The 18,887-nt window shown below is 43.8% G+C and overlaps 1 protein-coding gene across 1 annotated transcript in view; it reads right to left on the bottom strand.

The window, feature by feature from the left end:
* kiaa0513 (KIAA0513) overlaps positions 1-18,887 on the bottom strand; it is a 29,848-nt gene that overhangs the window by 10,863 nt on the left and 98 nt on the right. Inside the window, exons 2-9 of the mRNA XM_080736614.1 lie at positions 7,190-7,799; positions 6,441-6,540; positions 5,110-5,183; positions 4,117-4,187; positions 2,393-2,594; positions 1,827-1,867; positions 1,126-1,198; positions 105-182 (exon numbers count right to left, since the gene is read on the bottom strand). Coding sequence (XP_080592740.1) covers positions 105-182; positions 1,126-1,198; positions 1,827-1,867; positions 2,393-2,594; positions 4,117-4,187; positions 5,110-5,183; positions 6,441-6,540; positions 7,190-7,602 — 1,052 coding nt within the window. The 5' untranslated portion in view covers positions 7,603-7,799. The remainder of the gene's footprint in view (positions 1-104; positions 183-1,125; positions 1,199-1,826; positions 1,868-2,392; positions 2,595-4,116; positions 4,188-5,109; positions 5,184-6,440; positions 6,541-7,189; positions 7,800-18,887) is intronic.

Below are 18,887 nucleotides of genomic sequence, written 5' to 3' on the forward strand. Positions count from 1 at the left end.
TCATGGACAAACATAAAAAGTTGAAGGTTTCTGCTCGACAGCGACAATATCTATCCATTAACCACACACCCACAGAGCTCATCCATTCCTCCACTCAGTCTCACCTGGTCGTAGGTGATCTTTTCTTCCTCTCACAATGAACAGCATCAAAAAACGCTGCATTCCAGAATCGCAGAGTGTGCCTAATAATGGAGAGGAATAACAGGTTAGTTAGTTGCTTCCTTCTCACTGTGCTCATGAGCTCTGTGTCCTGACAAGCCCTTTACAGGAGCTCAGGACAGTCCCTCAATAGAGGGTTCATTTTAAAGTCTTCAGGGCCTTGATAGAAGAAAAAATCACACCCGTGTGAACTGAGCGGTGGTGGGGGGGGGGGGGGGTGCCTGTGTGTGTGTGTGTGTGTGTGTGTGTGTGTGTGTGTGTGTGTGTGTATTGCAGTTGATGCTCAACCTCTCTGGTCACTCAGTGGTATTCAGGCTACACATTCCTCAGGCTACACATTCCTCAGGCTACATACAGACAGACAGACACACACACGGCCACGCTATGGAGACGGTGTGACCACCGCTCAAAAAGGAGAAAATGTGTATGTGTTTTTACATGGATTAAAGCAAATCTCAGGACTGACACGCACGCACGCACGCACGCACGCACGCACGCACGCACACACGCACACACGCACACACGCACACACACACACACACACACACACACACACACATTGAATTATGATGTTTAGTTAACAATCTAAAAGCATGTTCCCGCTGTTCTACATACAGCCAACCAGTTAAAGAAGGCTTAAACCTGTGCGTTTATGAAATATCCAAGACCATTAGGGGTTTATGGAAGATGCTTCTGAACAGGTACAGTATGTATTCTATTGCTTTTATGACCAATTCAAATACTCTTTAATCTTAATATAACTTGAATATCTATTTTTACTGTAGGGCTTGACTGGAAAGGCCACTGTGTCCCACAATGGTCTGCGATCCGATCATTGTGGGACGGAGTGGGTCTCATGCAGAGCCACCTACCAGATGATCATTGTGGGACAGAGTGGGTCTCATGCAGAGCCACCTACCAGATGATCATTGTGGGACGGAGTGGGTCTCATGCAGAGCCACCTACCAGATGGGCTGCTGCTTCAGGTGGGTGTACAGGTACACCTTTTCCTCTTTCTTCTCCTCTGGAGCCTCAGACACTGTGACAGCGAGGATGTTAAATATTAAAGTCAAATGAATGAATGGGGACTACAGCGTAAAATCCTCAGGGAAATACATAGATTTTATATTGATGTACGTCAGGGGTTCCCAAACCTTTTTGTCTCAGGGCACCCCATAAATATTTTTTTTAATCCGAGGCACCCCTACATTATAACTTTCACTCCCAGCACCTTATATTTATAGCATATCGTCGTTGTCGGGTGGAAATCTTGTAGGCCTAAGTCCAAAACCGTTTGTTTTGTATTTATCATCTATAAAATGTACTAAACTAGTGAAAACAGCAGATCTACACGCACACAACATCTCGCATCGCGAGGCGTTGTGTGCTTGTAGATCGGCTGTTTTCACTAGTTTTGTGCGACAGAGTTTTCTGCCCGACAGTGACAATATTTTTGTGATTATGTTGTGAGGAAAACGTTGAGATAATGGCCATTCTGGTTAGAACTGACTGAAAATAACTTTGTACTTCAAGTTTAAAATGATACTAAATATTTCTTCAAGTGTCCAAATAAATTCCAAATATTATCAAATTATCTCGCGGCACCCCTGGACTGCCGTCGCGGCACCCCAGGGTGTCCCGTCACCCACTTTGAAAATGTATGTTACCTGGAGACTTGGGCTTCGCCTCGACAGGACTCTCTTCTTCACTGGATATAAGAATGAAGGGAAGAATCAGAACAAGGACAGATAGGATTATGATCTTTATTTTGCGTAATCATCAAAATCATTTCCATTATCTATATTAATTCATCATGATATTAATAGCCGACTTACAAGCTCACAGCGCTTGTAGATCGGTAAAAATGGGAATGATTAAATGCATGACCTGTTTTGGCCATTATATATTTTGATTAATGGTACCGGTCATTGTCAGTCATTTATTTGTATATATTATGTAAGCTAGAGGTCATCTCTGCCCAGTGCAAGTTTGTTTACAACCAAAAGGCAAAAATAAATGTAATTTATAAATACAATTAGATGTAGTATTAAAACATTATAATAATAATAATTTGATTTATATGTTCCAAGGTTCAATGCCAAAAATCGTGAATCTCAATTATTTGTAAGGCAATTAATCGCCAATTTAAAATGTCATGATCGTGACAGCCCCGAGGACAGATCGACCACAATTTCAAACAAAATAACATGTGTAAGAATAAAAGCACTCTCACCTGCGAGCCACTGGACCTCTCAGCTTGCTCTCCAGGCCTCCAAAGAAGCTCTTGACGTCGGTCTTGGAGGTGTTTTTAAGCATCCGCCCAGCAGCATCTTTCTTCACAGACAGCCAGACGTTGGCCTTGTTCAGGTAGTTGTCCAGGCCTGCAGCAGAGCCGCCACGATCCAACAGCTCCGAAGGAGACAGCTGGGACCTTCCTGAAGGAGCAGGGAGGAGTTGAGGGTCGTTAAGCAATCCATATACAATTCATGTTCATTTTCATTTAAAGAACTGGTAGAACTAGAATATTGTTTGTGGTATTGATGGGGAGTTCAAAACGACAAGCAAACAGTGCCAGTTGAAAGTACCAGTAGGAGCGAGATCATTTAGCGACCTACAACCGGGTCGCAACGTGGTCGGTAGTTGCTAAATGATCTCGCCCTCTCTCGTAAGTAGAACAGTGTTACGCAAGTACCATATCGTCACTGTCTGGCCAAAACCTCTTACAGTAACTCCATTTTTGAGGTTTTAAGATTTTTTGGCATAAATCAGGGCTATTGAACACCCTTTACAGCATGTTGGTAATAATAAAATAATATTGAACGAATGGAAAGTAGTAAAATGTGCTTGGGACAAATTTTTAATTATTTGTCTTGTATAAACGCACTTTAGGGGTTTGCACCAATTTCATTGTTTTTAAACTCGTTTTAAACTTGTTTATGTAACAATGACAAATAAAGTTTCATTCATTCATTCATTCATTCATTCATTGAGCTCATTTTCCCGAAAATGAAAATTTTCTGCCCGACAGCAGAGATATAGTCCTTGTACCAACTGAATTCTCACGCTCAAAATGAACAGATAAAGAGAGTTTAACATTCCAGTGTTCTACACATCCACATGAACGAACACTTGGGAAGGTCAACAGATTGTGGGAGATGGTGCAGGTGTTTTGAGTGTATTTACCATTGAGAGATGCGTCTGTAGTTCCGGTCATGTCATGTCATGTCCTTTCTAAGAAATCTAAGGGGAGTATTTTCGTCTGACGATATCAAAGTGATCCCAAAGCTGTTTTTTGTTTAGTTTTTAACTAGTCAAGATCCAAATCTGATCTTGAGTATCCCTATCCACTCGGATAGAGAATAGAGATTAAAAGACATAACCAGTAAACTTCTGATTCTCACTTCTGATTCTTCTGCCTACTCAGCTACGCCCACCCTGTTGTAATAATAATCTATAATGATCTACATTTATCTACATACAGAGACATTGGATTTTCAGTGTTCATAAAACATGACACTGTCTTACTTCTGCAGTGCACTGACTCATCATGATGTTCTTTAAATCTTGCATGGATAAGCACAAATCTCATGAAGCAGTGTTGCCACAGTGAGTGTGAGCAGCAACCCGCCCTATGAATCATTATTCACCAAATCTGTACATATGGGGCGGCATAGCTCAGGGGTAGAGAAACCGTTATTAGAGCACGAAGGGTTCCCAGTTCGAACCCGGGCTCCCCCTGAGTGAATGTCGAAGGGTCCTTGGGCAAGACTCTGAACCCCTAGTTGCTCCCGGTGAGCAGGTTGGTGCCTTGCATGGTTTCCTCCGCTACCGGTGTATGAATGTGTGCGTGAATGGGTGAATGTAATGCACAATCTCTGTAAAGCGCTTTGGATAAAAAGCGCTATATAAATGCACCATTTACCATTTATCTCCAGATCAGGCAAAGTATCCCCTTACCAATGTGGTAGTATGTGAAGCACATGGTCATGAGGTTTTTGGCTGGGCTGTAGTCATCCATTTGGAAGCATCTGTAACCAAACAAACATTATCTAACAAACAAGACGGAATAATTGTGGAAAAAAAGTATTTGCAGTCTAGTGGAAGGATTATCTAGGCCACATATTAGATATTATCTCCCACCCATACACTGTCGCTGACCACACACACTAGGTAAACACACACCAAGTCATCAAACTCTTCGGAAAAGAAGAAGAAATAAATTACGCAATTACGTCCTACTCATCAGGAACATTCCGGGCAATGTGCTTTTTGGCTTTGAGTTGAATGCAAACAAACGACTGTTTAACCCATTTAGAACGGGGTACACGTTATAGAGTATTATTATGCTTTAACTATTGAAAAACAGCAGATATACAAGCTCACAGCGCGGCACCGAGTGCCGCGCTGCGAGCTTGTAGATCTGCTATTTTTTTTAAATCGTGAAAATTTGAATTTTTACCCGATTCTATAAGTGTCTTTTGAAGATTTTTTGAAAAACCTATGTTTCTATGTCAGCAATCTGGCCGGCCTTTGTCAAAGAAAAGGTCCTTTTCACTTAACTGGAGCTCAGTTAGTCTGTTCTTGAGAGACTACTATGTCACTTGTTCTCAAACCTTTTCATGTGAAGGACCCCCAAACTGATATTTATTTGGCCACGGACCCCCATCTCAAAATATTTAGTTCCAGGGACCCCCCAGAAGCAAAATTTGAGTTACAAACGTTCGCTTTGAAAATACATATATACAAAGATTTGCATACATTTTCACGACTTTTTCAAAAATAGCAGATCTACAAGCTCGCAGCGCGGCACTCGGTGCCGCGCTGTGAGCTTGTATATCTGCTATTTTTCAATAGTTAAGGCATTCAATAATTCTAGGCCTAAAAGGGTTAAGATAAATCAAGCAGTGAATTGAACAATCAACAAACAAACAGAGCTACAACCAGACTCACTCAAATAGCACCACTGCAAAAGATTGCACCAGTCTGTAGAAGGTCGCTTCGCAGACACATTTGGAGTTGCAGCGCTGTAAACACGCAAAATGAAAGAGATATTTGTGTGTGTGTCCTGTCAAGCTAAAAGCATGATGACAAAAACACAGCTGAACATTGTTTCCATGTTGTAATCACCAGCTAGCTGATGCAAACAAACAAATTCAGAGATTCAGGCAATGTTCTGGAAAGCTACTCATAAATCTAAATATAACTGTATCAGAAATACTCTTATTATATACTCAAAAATGATATATTTATATTATATGTGTTTTACATTTCTAGCGTTTGTATATTTGTAGAGAACCGGAAGTGCTTCCATTGACTTGAATACATGGGACATCGACTCTATGGACATAACAATCTTTTTCTGAATTGAGCTTACATAGTAATATTAGTTCCAATGCAGAAAATGTACAGCACCTTTTCAACCCACACAGTTTACCTGGGAAGGGCCTAGACATGCTTCCTCCAAAATTATGCTCCCTGCTGAAAAGGCATCGCTAGTGCAGTGCGCACAATTACTCGTGACAATTGTTTTTGTTGGAGTGCCCAGCCAAGCCGGAGGAATCAAACTCCAGTCTCCGCGGTGGTGGATGAGACATACTTCATACATTTTTTTACACTGATTAGGTTGGGTCAATTCCTCCCTGGTCTGTTTATGAGACACTGAACTTAACCTTCAGAAATGCCAACCAAACTACCCCTTTTGATATTCAACAACACCTATCGAAACTCATGATTCAGAGACCCGTTGGGATGTGGACAGTTCAGAAACCTGCCGAGTCCGACCAACGACATCCTCAATGGGCGATTCAAGCTAATAGACACTACAGCTTTTCTCTTTCTGGAAAGTTAGCATGCTGACATAGAAGCCATTGTTCTAACATTAATATAATAAATATAACAAATGTATATAATTAATTGAAATTTCCAAGCCTGGCTACCGATGATGTCATTGGTAGGCAGGTTTCGGAACTGTCCACAGCCCTCTTGAGACAAAGTGGATATTTAAAGATTGAAGGATTATTTAATTATATGGTTTAAAATGTGTGAAATGGTCATTTAATTGTTCCTCTGGGCACAGTTTAGACCTGTCTGCTAACAGTACACCCACAGCATATGAACCACATATTTTGCATAGTAGGAGCCTAACGCTCATGACTGTATTTGACATACTGTGGTAAAACACCAAGCTGAGTGTATGTGTGACAAAATGGCATTTCCCTCTGACCTTATTTATCCCTCTGACGGTCTGACCTTTATGTTGTAATCCTTCCCAATATAATTACCTGTGCGCTAACATATTTGGCAAACCACTCTCTGCCTTTGCCATTCTCTCCGCAGCATAGCTCTCCAAAACGTGCCTTCTCCTCCTGGTCAAAGTCCTCCCTAAAACAGAAGAGTAGCGAGTGATTGTAAAATGTATTGCCAGACATTTGACATTAGGGCTGTGAAAGCTAAGCATATCGAGACAGTGAAACATTTTGTGTCACACACACACGCGCACACACACACACCCCAGCAAGCCAAATGTGATGACGTCCTCCGGTGACTCCGGTGATGTTCAGAACTAGGCCAGATCAGATACAGTTATATTCTGGGACATATCTGACTAGTTATGATATTTATCTGGCCTCAATCGGACCCTCTCCAATTAATCCAGGATGTCCGTTTTCGTGGGCAGGATTTATGCTGGATGAAATCAGGTGATTCTAGGCCAGATCTGAGTCTGACTACCAGTAGTCATGGTTTGACTTGATCTGGCCCCAATCGAGACGTCACTATTGGTCCAAGTCCTGACCATGCTTGCTGGGACACACACACACACACACACACACACACACACACACACACACACACACACACACACACACACACACACACACACACACACACACACACACACACACACACACACACACACACACACACACACACACACACACAGTGAGGCTAGGTAAGCTGACAACGCATTGAGCATGCTTCAACAAACTATACACATACAGAAAAACGTATCTGGACACCAAGCCTCTCTTACTTTCCATGAAAGATCTTCTCCACGTAAGCCTTCATGAACTCCCGTCTCTCTGCCACCTCTGCCGCCGCGCCATCCTCCCCGCTGTGATTGGACGAGGAGGACGACCGCCTCAGCTCCCACCCTGAGGAGGGTGGTCCCATGTCGTTCTCGCTGTCTGCCGATTCGGTGGCGTCGCTGTCGTTGTCCCCATCCCCTCCCCCATTATGGTGGTGGTGGTGGTGCTGGTGGTGGTGGTATGAGTTGGGGGCTATGGGTTCAGGCAGCAAGGGCTCCTGGTTTAACCCTGTGGATTCAGTCTCTGGAGAGAAAATGTCTGTATGGCCCTGGTGTTGACCTCCGCCGCCAACGGAGGGCGCTGTGACCTCGGAGGGCAAGTCAAAGTCTATGAGGTTGTCGACAGCCACGCCTTCCATGTTGGAAGAAAGAAAGTCGCTTCCTCTCGCTGTTATTTAAACAGCCTTTCTGAATGTGCTGATATGATTGGACGGCAGTCCTTTAGTGCCCGCTTTGTAAGCCTTCTTTGTAGGAGCAAGAAGCTGTCAATCAGGTATGTGCTCCCGCCCACCCTCGAGGGGTGCTGAAGTAAAGTCGACCCACAAACCCACAGCACCTGTACAAAGAGGGCAGGGAAGACAGTTGAAAGAGTAATCATATTTATGTGAATGTTTTAATGTGAAGTGTGAAAACACTGGTGTTTGGATCAAGATAAATGTTTTAACTGTCATTGATTAAAAATGTAATTAATGGTGAACGCTTGCTTATCTACCACAAGTGATCTTTTTCTTTGTGTAAAAAGAAAAAACTACAAAAAGAAAAAAAGCTACAGACTCAGCTGCAAGTAGAGACAGGAGCTGCATGTACAGTAGGTAGGACAGGAAATTCAGAACACCATGGCAGGAAATTCACCTCACCAAACCATCAACAGATACCATAGCTGTAGCTCTGCAGTCTGCACCGAAGGCTTTCTACCAGTCAGCAAAAATAATAAGATCCTGTTCGTTTACTGTGCGCTTTCAGACTGTGTAGTAATCACACAGTGACGGTCAAATTCAAACCCTGTTCAAATCAAACCCCCAGTGTTACACAGGGCCTCCCATGACAATCTGCCACAATGGACCAAAATAACCGTGGTCTTTTGCTCTGACACAGTAGCATCCTGCAGGCCTCTCAGTTTAATGCTGCACTCTCTCTATCTGTCCTTGAGCTAATCTGCTTCAGGCCCCCTATCAGGGGACATTGTTTGGTGTTCTAACGCTGTTGGCCGCTATCTCTCTCTCTCTCTCTCTCTCTCCCTCCCTCTCGCGCACACTTTCAACTGATTTCCATTGACCATACATGACCTAAAATAGTGTTTGAAAAAGGACCAGTAAAATGCTTAACGCTCAATTTCCACATTCTTTCTCATCTTTTTATAGGCCTATTTGTGAGGACATATGGTGCACACGCATGGATGTGCACATGCACAGTTGAACATGCATGCACACTGTCCCTCGGGCTCACGTTTGGACGGCCTCCATGAAGACGATAACACTGGACTTGTTATATAATACAGACAGGATGACATGTAGACTCACAGACACAGACATGCCTCAAGACGCAGACACACACACACACACACACACACACACACACACACACACACACACACACACACACACACACACACACACACACACACACACACACACACACACACACACACACACACACACACACACCAGATTTGTCATCCTCTAGTCCAGTGGTTCTCAACCTGTGGGTTGGGACCCCTAGGTGGGTCCTTAAATTATTTTTGGGGGGTCCCCGGATGATTAACTTGTTTTCTCTCTCAACAGTAAACAAACCAACATTTTTTTATACCTCTAAAATGACAAATTAAATATTGGCCAAATTGTCAAATATTTGAGGCAGAAATTGTGAAAATAGCAGATCTACATGCTCACAAAGCCTCGCAACAATGTAGATCGGCTCTTTTCCACAATAGAACCGTGTTATACAAAAAAATGTAATGCCTCAACTCTAAGTGCTCGTCAGGTTGGGGGGGGTCCCCAGTTAAAATATGATTATTTTGGGGGTCGCGGCCTGAAAATGTCTAACAGGAAGCAGAGTGTGAATGGCTCGAGCTGAGAAACACCAGCAAGCAGTCCCAAATTAATGTCCTGCAAATGGCAAAGGCACGTTCGCCCACTGGCCAGTGAAGCCACTGGCCTGAGTAATGTGCACTGTCCAACCCACACTGGAGTCTGCACGTGCATGTACTCTCTCTCTCACTCACACACACACACACACACACACACACACACAAAGAAATTGCGCTCAGTAAATCTTAATGTTCCATCAGTCATTGTGCACAGGCTGCAGTATTTCTGGTTCCATGAGCAGAGTTGTACCCCCCCCACCCCCCCACCCTCCCCACCATCTCACACACACACACACACACACACACACACACACACACACACACACACACACACACACACACACACACACACACACACACACACACACACACACACACACACACACACACACACACACACACACATAACACACACCTCCTGTTCCAACCCGCCCCCTGCACTCTCCCTCTCTAGGCCTTGGGGAATATGCGCAGGGGGAGGAGCTTCCATCACTAAAATCATCATCATCACTGGTAGGAAATTGAAAGCCTTGGCTGAGTTTCTTATTAACAGAGAAAGAGAGAGAATATCGTCGTTGTCGGGTGGAAACCTTATATGTCCAAAACCGTTTGTTTTGTAATTATCATTTTTAAAATGATTTAAACTAGTGAAAACAGCCGATCTACAAGCACACAACGCCTCGCACCGCTAGGCGTTGTGGGCTTGTAGATCAGCTGTTTGCACTACGTTTGTGCGAAGGCCTTGTATGATGAAGCAGGGCTTTACGTTTCGAAAAAAAGAAAAAAATCAAACCTCGGTTCGAAGTGGAGCGGTGAATTTGAGCAGCTGTACCCTATGTGAGTGAGTGAGTGAGTGTAAACTGTGCCTGTGAGTGAGTGAGTGGTGAGTGTGCCTGGCCTGCACAAAACAGCGCCCCTCCTTTAACTAGTGTGTTGTGTGTGGCCACTCAAGGTATTGCCCAGGCTACGGACAGGGCCAGCCAGCCAGCCACCCACCCAGCCAGCCAGCCAGCCACATACCCACGGATATACCTGTTCATTGGGAGCGTTTTCACCGCTCCAAAAATCGAACCTCTGTTCGAAGTGGAGCTGTGTGTGTGTGTGTGTGTGTGTGTGTGTGTGTGTGTGTGTGTGTGTGTGTGTGTGTGTGTATTGCAGTTGATGCTCAGGGCAGGCTAGACTCAACAGCACCTCTCTGGTCACCCAGGATCATGTGTACCGATTTTTGTGACATTTGAAGAAAATATGTAGGAAAAGGAGCAAAAAGTGTGTTTTGGAGAAAATTCAAGATGGCGGAAAATCTATCCTGGCGCAAATGGGTGTGGCCTATATGGGGAGATGCGTCTTGACCCAAGGAATCCAGGGAAAAAAGAATTTTAATTTTCCGATCTACGGTTCAAGAGTTACGGGGCAAAACGCAAAGTGGGCCGTTATAGCGCCACCATGAGGCCGAGTGATGTAATTTTTTTTCGATTCATTCTTAAAATCATTATGAATCTCCTCTTCGAGGTTTGAAACTGTAGCTCCTATGCTTTGCGAGAGAAAAATACTCCCATTATAAGTCAATGGGGACAATTCAGCGTCGTTTTTTGCCGATTATGTCGCCATTGTAAGGCGGATCGGAAAGAAAGTTACTAGCACACCATTCCCGGCCGAGCCGCACGTTTTGATGTATATATTGCGGGGGTGGCGTAAATGGTGCGGGACTAGTAGCGTGCCGAAGTTTAGGCTACATACACGGACGGACGGAGACCCACACACACGGCCACGTATAGGGAGCTTGTGTTCCACACAGCTCCAAAAACTGAAACGGAGATACAAGGTTTCTGCCCGACACAGGCCGACAGTGACTATATACTGTATACTGTATACTGTATCACACGGGCACTGCCCACTGTGGCCAATGTAATGACATATCCTGTCATGAAGAAATCCTGAAGATAAAGTGTCATGCTGCTGCTGCCCTCCTCCACTCTCAATCACAGCCATTCATCAGACTCTCCGGGTGAAAACAACAGCGCTGCACGACTGCAACAAAGTGTTCTAATTAGTGTGCTCGCCTGAAAGGCGAGCACACTCTAGATATTGTCATTATTGTGGGCTCGCCTGAAAGGCGAGCACACTTTAGATTAAAAACACTTTAGATGAAACATTTTGTTTCACAGATAAATATTGGGGAAAATATAGCCTATTAGCTATTTTCAAATGTTTTGCCACTTTCTTGTATCATTTGACAATTTGGCCAATGTTTGACCAGGTTTTAATATAGAGGTTTGCATTTCTCTTTTGCATCTTGCAGGTTTTAGTGTCTTTGATCAATCAAGTCCGTAGTCAATTTAAAATACAAGGATTATATGAGTACCTGCTGTCCTGACTACTTCAACTAATCCGGAAGCCCATAACTTCACTCAACACACATTACACATTACATTAGGAGACAATTTAGACAAAGCATAAAACAAACATACAAGAACAAGGTACTACAAAGGTGCAAAGAATGTCTATATAATTTAGCAGCGTTTTAGAGGGCAATACAAGTTTGTAACTAAAGTAAATTGTGAATAAATTGCAGTATTGCTTTCAAATACAGGATATGCTGTCAAAGTACTCTAGATGGAGGGAGCTCAGACCATTCTCACACTATAGCTTCTAAAGGGACAAGCAGAATGTTACAGACCCCTAAGGGTCCATTTGGACCCCCTAGCAGAATGTTACAGACCCCTAAGGGTGCATTTGGAACCCCTAGCAGTCTGTGGACCCCACGTGCAGAACCAATATAGCTCACTTGATTGGTCAACACAATTTTCAGCTTCGTATATGATTGGCCAAACTTTGCGTGACGGTTTGTGGGTCCGAAACAATATCGCCCCATTTTTGTACAGTTTGACAGAACGTCACGGTATAACAGTCCATAACTCTTCGGTTCAACAGACGTTCGGTAGATTCTGCTGTGAGGGATGTTCTGCTGGACGTACCATCCAGCAGAGGTCTGGACATGCAGGAATCTGAGAGGACCACACTGTGGTCGGCTTGCGCTCGCCGTAGGACATATGGTGTACTCCTTCGGAAGGTCCAACAGTCAGACCACTGTGTACATCCTAGACACGGTGGCTCTGCACTGGGAGATGTTGGCCCTGGTGACAACTGGAAGGCAAGGAGAGCTCCCCCCTGAGGTTCCCCGCGTGTGCCCAGGCTCAGCCGTCCCGATAGAGAACACAGTCTACCTCTGGGGGGAGGCGTCTACTCACGATAACCGGCTGTATGCGTTCGACACTGACGGCCACAGATGGTTGAAGACGGAGGAGGTTTCTGGGAGCGTTCCGGAGGCGAGGTACGGACACTCCGCCTGCGTCTTGGGGAAGGTCATGTACGTCCATGGGGGATGCACCAAGGGTGACAACAACAATGACACGTACAAGTTGGACACTACCACAATGGTCTGGTCTTTAATCAACACCAGAGGAGCTCCACCTCCTGTGACAGCATGTCACTCTGCCACCATCATCGGGACAAAGATGTTTGTATTTGGGGGCTGGGCTGGGGGCTGGGCGGGATATACAACATTTGGGACAAACCTTTTGGAAGATGACAACAACATCAGAGTATTTGACACAGAGACCAACTGCTGGCTGAGCATCACTCCTTCTACACAGCTTTTTCAAGAAGACTCTGATCATTCAGCCTTTTCCTACGATGGAGAGCTGTACGTATTTCGTTACCGCAAGACCTTCAATGGTCTGTGGAAGTTCAATACGACAACCTTCTCCTGGAAGAAGGTTGAGCTCAAGGGGGGAGATCCGTCTATGATACAGGGCACCTGTTGCATGGTGGGAGATAGTCTCTTCTTCTTTTGTAGAGACGTGTACATCTTGGACTTAAATCCTAGTTTGAAGACCTTATGCAAGCTGGCAGTTATTCAGTACGGTCTACAGCAGTCTGGACTCCCACACAACATCAGGTGGGAACTGGCGTCGGTTAGGAAATGGCAGAGGGTGGGAGATAGCAGGTGGGAACTGGTAGCAGGGGGGAAATGGCAGAAGGTAGGAACTGGCAGCCATGACGGCAGCTAGGAACTGACATAGTTTTTTCTGCCTTCAATTATGATTGCGTCAGTAACATCAAAGAGAGCACTGGCTGCGATCTTGACATTTTGTACTTTTAAAGCCATCGAAGGAACAATATTCTCTAGTATAATAAAAAACACTCCCAGAGTGGTGTTATTGGCATCAGCTGTGTGCAGTTAGCAGCATAAGGTACACTGTGGGTAATGTGTCTCTCCTTTCATACAGGGAGCACTTGGCATGATTCACACGCGCTTGATTATGCAACCCCTTTCCACCCCAGGAAATATTATTCATCACGCTGCCTTCTAGAGCACACGATCATCAGCTATGCAAGATTACAAGTTAGAAAGAGACAGATTGAGCTGAACCACAGGAACTCTAGCGTCCCTATTCTCCTGCGAATATTTGTCGAAAATAGATTTACAAGCTCACAATGCTGTGTTGCGCAGCGTTGCAAGCATGTATAGTAGATATTTTGGTGTAGAGGGAAATTCTACTGGACCTAGCATAGATCCCTGGGGTACACCAGTCAAAGGAGGAGATAAGAGTTTAAAAGGTTATGCCTGATTTATACTTTGCCTTGTGACAGTACTGCTTGCCGTAATTAACATATCTTCAGCTGAAAAACAATGCATAAATTAGCCAGCACTAAGTACTCAGTGCATACACAGATTGCACACTTGTTAGTGTGGTTGCCCTAACAGGGCGAGTTGGGCAACCACACTCGCAAATTCCCCAAATTGCGAAATTTCTAGTTAAGCTGTCTCTATCCAGGCATTAAGCGATAATAATTTCATATGTACTGAAATGCCAGCAAATGCAATGCAAAACGTCCGCCATATGTTCTGTGCATAACTGTAGTCCTGGGTTACCAAAGGTGTCATAAGTTCAGTATTTTCTTAGTCATTTTTTGGACTTCTGGCTCTTTCTCATCACTGAAACCATCTCTGGTTCCTCCTAGGGATGTTCCTAGCGACTAATTTCACTGACGTGTACACGACAATTTTGTAAACGAATACTCGACTAGTCGAAAATTAATTGTTATTTTTTTTTTTATTGTAATTTCACACAGAAAATAGCCAAAACGGAGCACTTCGATCTATTAGGGCAAACCTCGTTTGAAAAAAGTATCAAGAGTATATAAAAGCCTTTTAAAATGTTATATAATATTGAAATCTTGCTCAAATTTATCAATTACGTCATTGCGTGAATCTGGGTCAGTAATAATTAGCGCATCAGTCTCAGCTGGGTCGCTACAACAGCTGATGTCTGTCTGACTGGAGTCGCTATAGTAACTGAGCAATACTCAGCCAATGTATGATTAAGCATTCTCCTTGGCTTGTTCTCACCTCAAAATATGGATTAATTCATGGACCGGATCACAGATGCAGCGTGCAGGCGAGTGATTCACATCCAGTATGTTTAAGATACACGTCGCTTAATTGCCATTAATTTACTTGCGCAGCGGACAGCCTGCCTGGTGTGTGGCTGCCACGCACACTCACTGCATGTCAGCGCGACCACTGCAGCGCGCAACAGTCAGTCAGACTGACACAGACAGTCATGCTCCGCAAATCAACCAAGGGATTGCTTAATTTGCTTGTTAAAAAGTAACATTTTATTAACTCTTTTAGTGCCACCCGTTCACCACTAGAGGGCGCCCCAGGTGCCATAGAAAATCCCATAGAGATATGCTGGTATATGCAGAAGCCCTGCAGCCATGACTTGCCTGAACACTTTCCTTTGTGCATGTACAGGAAGAGGATGAAGTTAGCTTGAAGTTAGCTATTGGCTACCAAGCATTTTAGAAGCCTTATTTTCGTGAACTTAGCCATGATTAAACCTTGCACACCTCATGCATGGGAAAAAAACAGAGAAGAATGAGCTCTAAAAAATCCAATGCAATCCTGGATTGCATTGGAGTGGATTTGTGCAGTTTGTTCACAGCTTTCAAACAAAAAAATCCGATTGGAAATCCGTTCAGGCATTCTTGAGATAATCGCCATTATGTTTTACATGTTATGTAAACAAACATGGCTGCCCTGTATGTTAGATGGGGTTGTATGGGGGTGGAACATGCAAAATCGCGATTGAAATCATGTTCACTAGATTTGATGGGGTCCAAAAAAAAATTTTTTTTTTAAATTCAATTTTTCTTTTTTTTTTTTTTTTTTTTTTTTTCAAAAACCGAACATGTTCGGTTTTGGCATATGTAATACGTTTTAAAAAACCGAACATGTTCGGTTTTGGCACTGGATGAGTTAAGACAAGACAGTAATATGGGCGCAGAGTTTAAATGTTTAATAAAGTTAATATCTCAATAATTAAAAATATATTTAATAGAATAATCGAATTGTATTTTCAAAACGAATAGTGGTTTACAAACCGTGTACACGGATAACCGTGTACACGCGCACATCCCTAGTTCCTCCCCTAATTTTGCCAAGGGTAATGTAGATAAATGTTCACTTTTTTCAAGTTCTACTAGTCTTCAATGCCAGGAGGCCTGTCTGTATCCATCCAGACTGCTAGTGGGTCATCACAAATTCCCTCTCATACACTTAGGCATGGGTGCGTCTGTGATAACGAGTATCCAAACGGATAGAATGTCGGCGTCCTCCTACAATCCATAGCTGATGTGGGCTGGGCTCTTTCAGGCCAACTCCAAACTAGGACAGAGTGAAGTTTAGATGAAGCATCATTCATGTTGATGCCTGGCCTGACCTTAGCTTCTCCCTTCTGCAGTCATGAGGTTTTGTCCACTGTCAAATGTGATTGCAAACATTCCACAATACCACAACTCATTTCAAGTATAGATCACCACTGTGAAAAAGAGTGGTGTGTATATGAATGAACTGTGTAACTTCACATTACACACTGGTCATTGGCGGTTTGACAGCCAGAAGTGGCTGATGGCAGATAACGTGTGTGGAGATGTGATTAGTTATGTCTGGTCAGTATTATGGCCGAGAGCTAAATTGACAACTCTATCTATTCTCTTCACCGCACATGACATGACCCACACAAGGACTAGACTAATGCTAGTTCAGAATAGCCTACTACTTACTAAGAGAAAGAGAGGGAGACAGACAGAGAGAGAGAGAGAGAGAGATAGTTCAGAATAGCCTACTACTTACTAAGAGAAAGAGAGGGAGACAGAGAGAGAGAGAGAGAGAGAGAGAGAGAGAGAGAGAGAGAGAGAGAGAGAGAGAGAGAGAGAGAGAGACTATCACTGAGAAAATCATGTTTGCGACACAAATCACAGTAAAAGTTTGTTCTCTTCTTGAGCAGACAAATCCATTAGCTATATTTTTCTTGAGCAATGTCATTCCTGTTTTCAGTCAGATTAATAGAACTGAAAAAGAACGTATATGCATGAAGATGTACTTAAAGTTTGTCTATTTTCAAATAGACAAAGTATAGTTTAATTGGTGGTTAAAGCATGTTTTGAAATATAATCTAAATCCGCAATGTAACTAAAGTTTTCAAATAACCAGTAAGACTCCCTAATCGGGAGATAAGCGACCGTAGGTGGCTTTGCAAGAATCGGCCTGATGGTGGCGCTAGAAGAGGGCCATGTGAGAAATGAGGGGTGGGGTCTGCACGGCGCCGAGGCGGACGAATAGGTACCGGACGAATAGGTTCCGGTCGCTCCTAGCCGGAGTTACGGCATTTTATGTGAGCTGCAGTGTAGGGGGTCCTCCACTGGGGGCACCACCACTTTTGCATCCGTTCTGGAGCACCAGGAGTCGGTGGTCCCCGGGAATTCCCCGTGAGCAGCCCCGTTGGGGTGGTCATTTGGTCATTTTTGCACATTTGGGTTTTTTTTTACATCTGGGGGTCCCCCAGGGAGCTGGGGGTCCCTGTAGCTCCGGGGGTCCTTGGAGGTTGTAGTTTGGCAGGTAAGGAGTGTGTGTGCAAAATGTGGCATGGATGGGGGCAACGGTTGTGGAGATATGAGCAGGGGAAAAGTGTGACGTGTGATGTGTCACTCACGGAGGGACATTTTTTTACACCTGGGGGTCCCCCAGGGACCTGGGGGTCCCTGGAGCTCCGGGGGTCCTTGGAGGTTGTAGTTTGGCAGGTAAGGAGTGTGTGTGCAAAATGTGGCATGGATGGGAGCAACGGTTGTGGAGATATGAGCAGGGCAAAAGTGTGACTCACTGACTGACTGACTGACTCACTCACTCACTGACAGACAGACAGCCTGTGGAGGTTTTGGTAGTAAATGCGACCTACGGTCGCAATCATCAAAAGGGAGCCTGTCTGTGAACACAGTCTGTGCTTTTCAAGGTCCTTTCTGCTGAGAATGTTGCCCAGAATAGACCTCAGTTTTAGGAACACAACACAGCATCAGATTATTGTCACTGACAGATGCAAACGCAGGCCAACAATGTCAAAAGAAAGCTAGGAGAGTTATGGGCTTATAAAAAAAACTGTGAGGAAGTTGTCCTCAATGTGCAATTCCAGATAACAGCAAAAACACTGGCTTAAAAGGGCCAATCAAAAGCAGTGTAGACTAAGCAATATCCTGACTTTTCCTAATGAAAGCATAATAATAGCCCATTTATTTATTATATTTAAAGGAGTAATTCACTCCTATTAGTCGAGCCATGGAGACTTGAGTTCAATCATATTTGTTTGTATTCTTCGCATTCCTAAAACAAAAAAATAGATTATAGTACATTTACCCCCATTAATTCTGGATGGGGACCAAAATAAGTAATACTTTAGGGTCAAGGGTCTAGTAAATTTACCCCATTGATTCTCACCCAAATGCATTTGGGTCCCCATCCAGGGCCTTGCATTTGGGTCCCCATCCAGGGCCTTGCATTTGGGTCCCCATCCGAACTCAAGTCTCCATGGCATGACTAATCAATAGAAATAAGTCATTTTGGAGATTAACTACTACTTTAATTTCAAAAAAAATATTCCATAACCACAATCCAAATACACATATTAATATACATATCAAATAAATATTTTACAGAATATTGTAGTGAGTAGTTATATTTAGTGAACAAACTGAACATACTGTGTGAGCTCTGGCTATAATAAGCAATGTTCCATCATTGTACTGCTCTCTGCACTGTGCGCACTTGACAGCTGAGGGCATGTGCAGTGCACTATCAGGAAACAACAGCACTGAATAAACACGGCAGAAAGGCTGACGTTTCCTTTCCTGTAAATGTTAAGCTCTGGTATGGCTTGGTTAAAACATAGCATCGCAACCATTTTATAACAGACGGGGTTGCCCCATGTCCGCCCGTGTGAACCCCGAAAAGCAGCGAGAGAGTTGAAAACAGTAGACCTATTCATCAAAACGTCACGACCCATCTTACAAAAATAATATACATTTGATTGTATGAACCTCGGGGACACGTTAAATCAATGGCGAATTTACCTAAACGCGTTGGCCAGGTTATCTTTAAAGACAACCCGTATGGATTAGTTAGAGAACAAATACCGTGCAACTTATGAGAGAATATATTTT

The sequence above is a fragment of the Nannobrachium achirus genome, assembly GCF_963921795.1.
Source record: "Nannobrachium achirus genome assembly, chromosome: 11".
NCBI classification, from domain to species: domain Eukaryota; kingdom Metazoa; phylum Chordata; class Actinopteri; order Myctophiformes; family Myctophidae; genus Nannobrachium; species Nannobrachium achirus.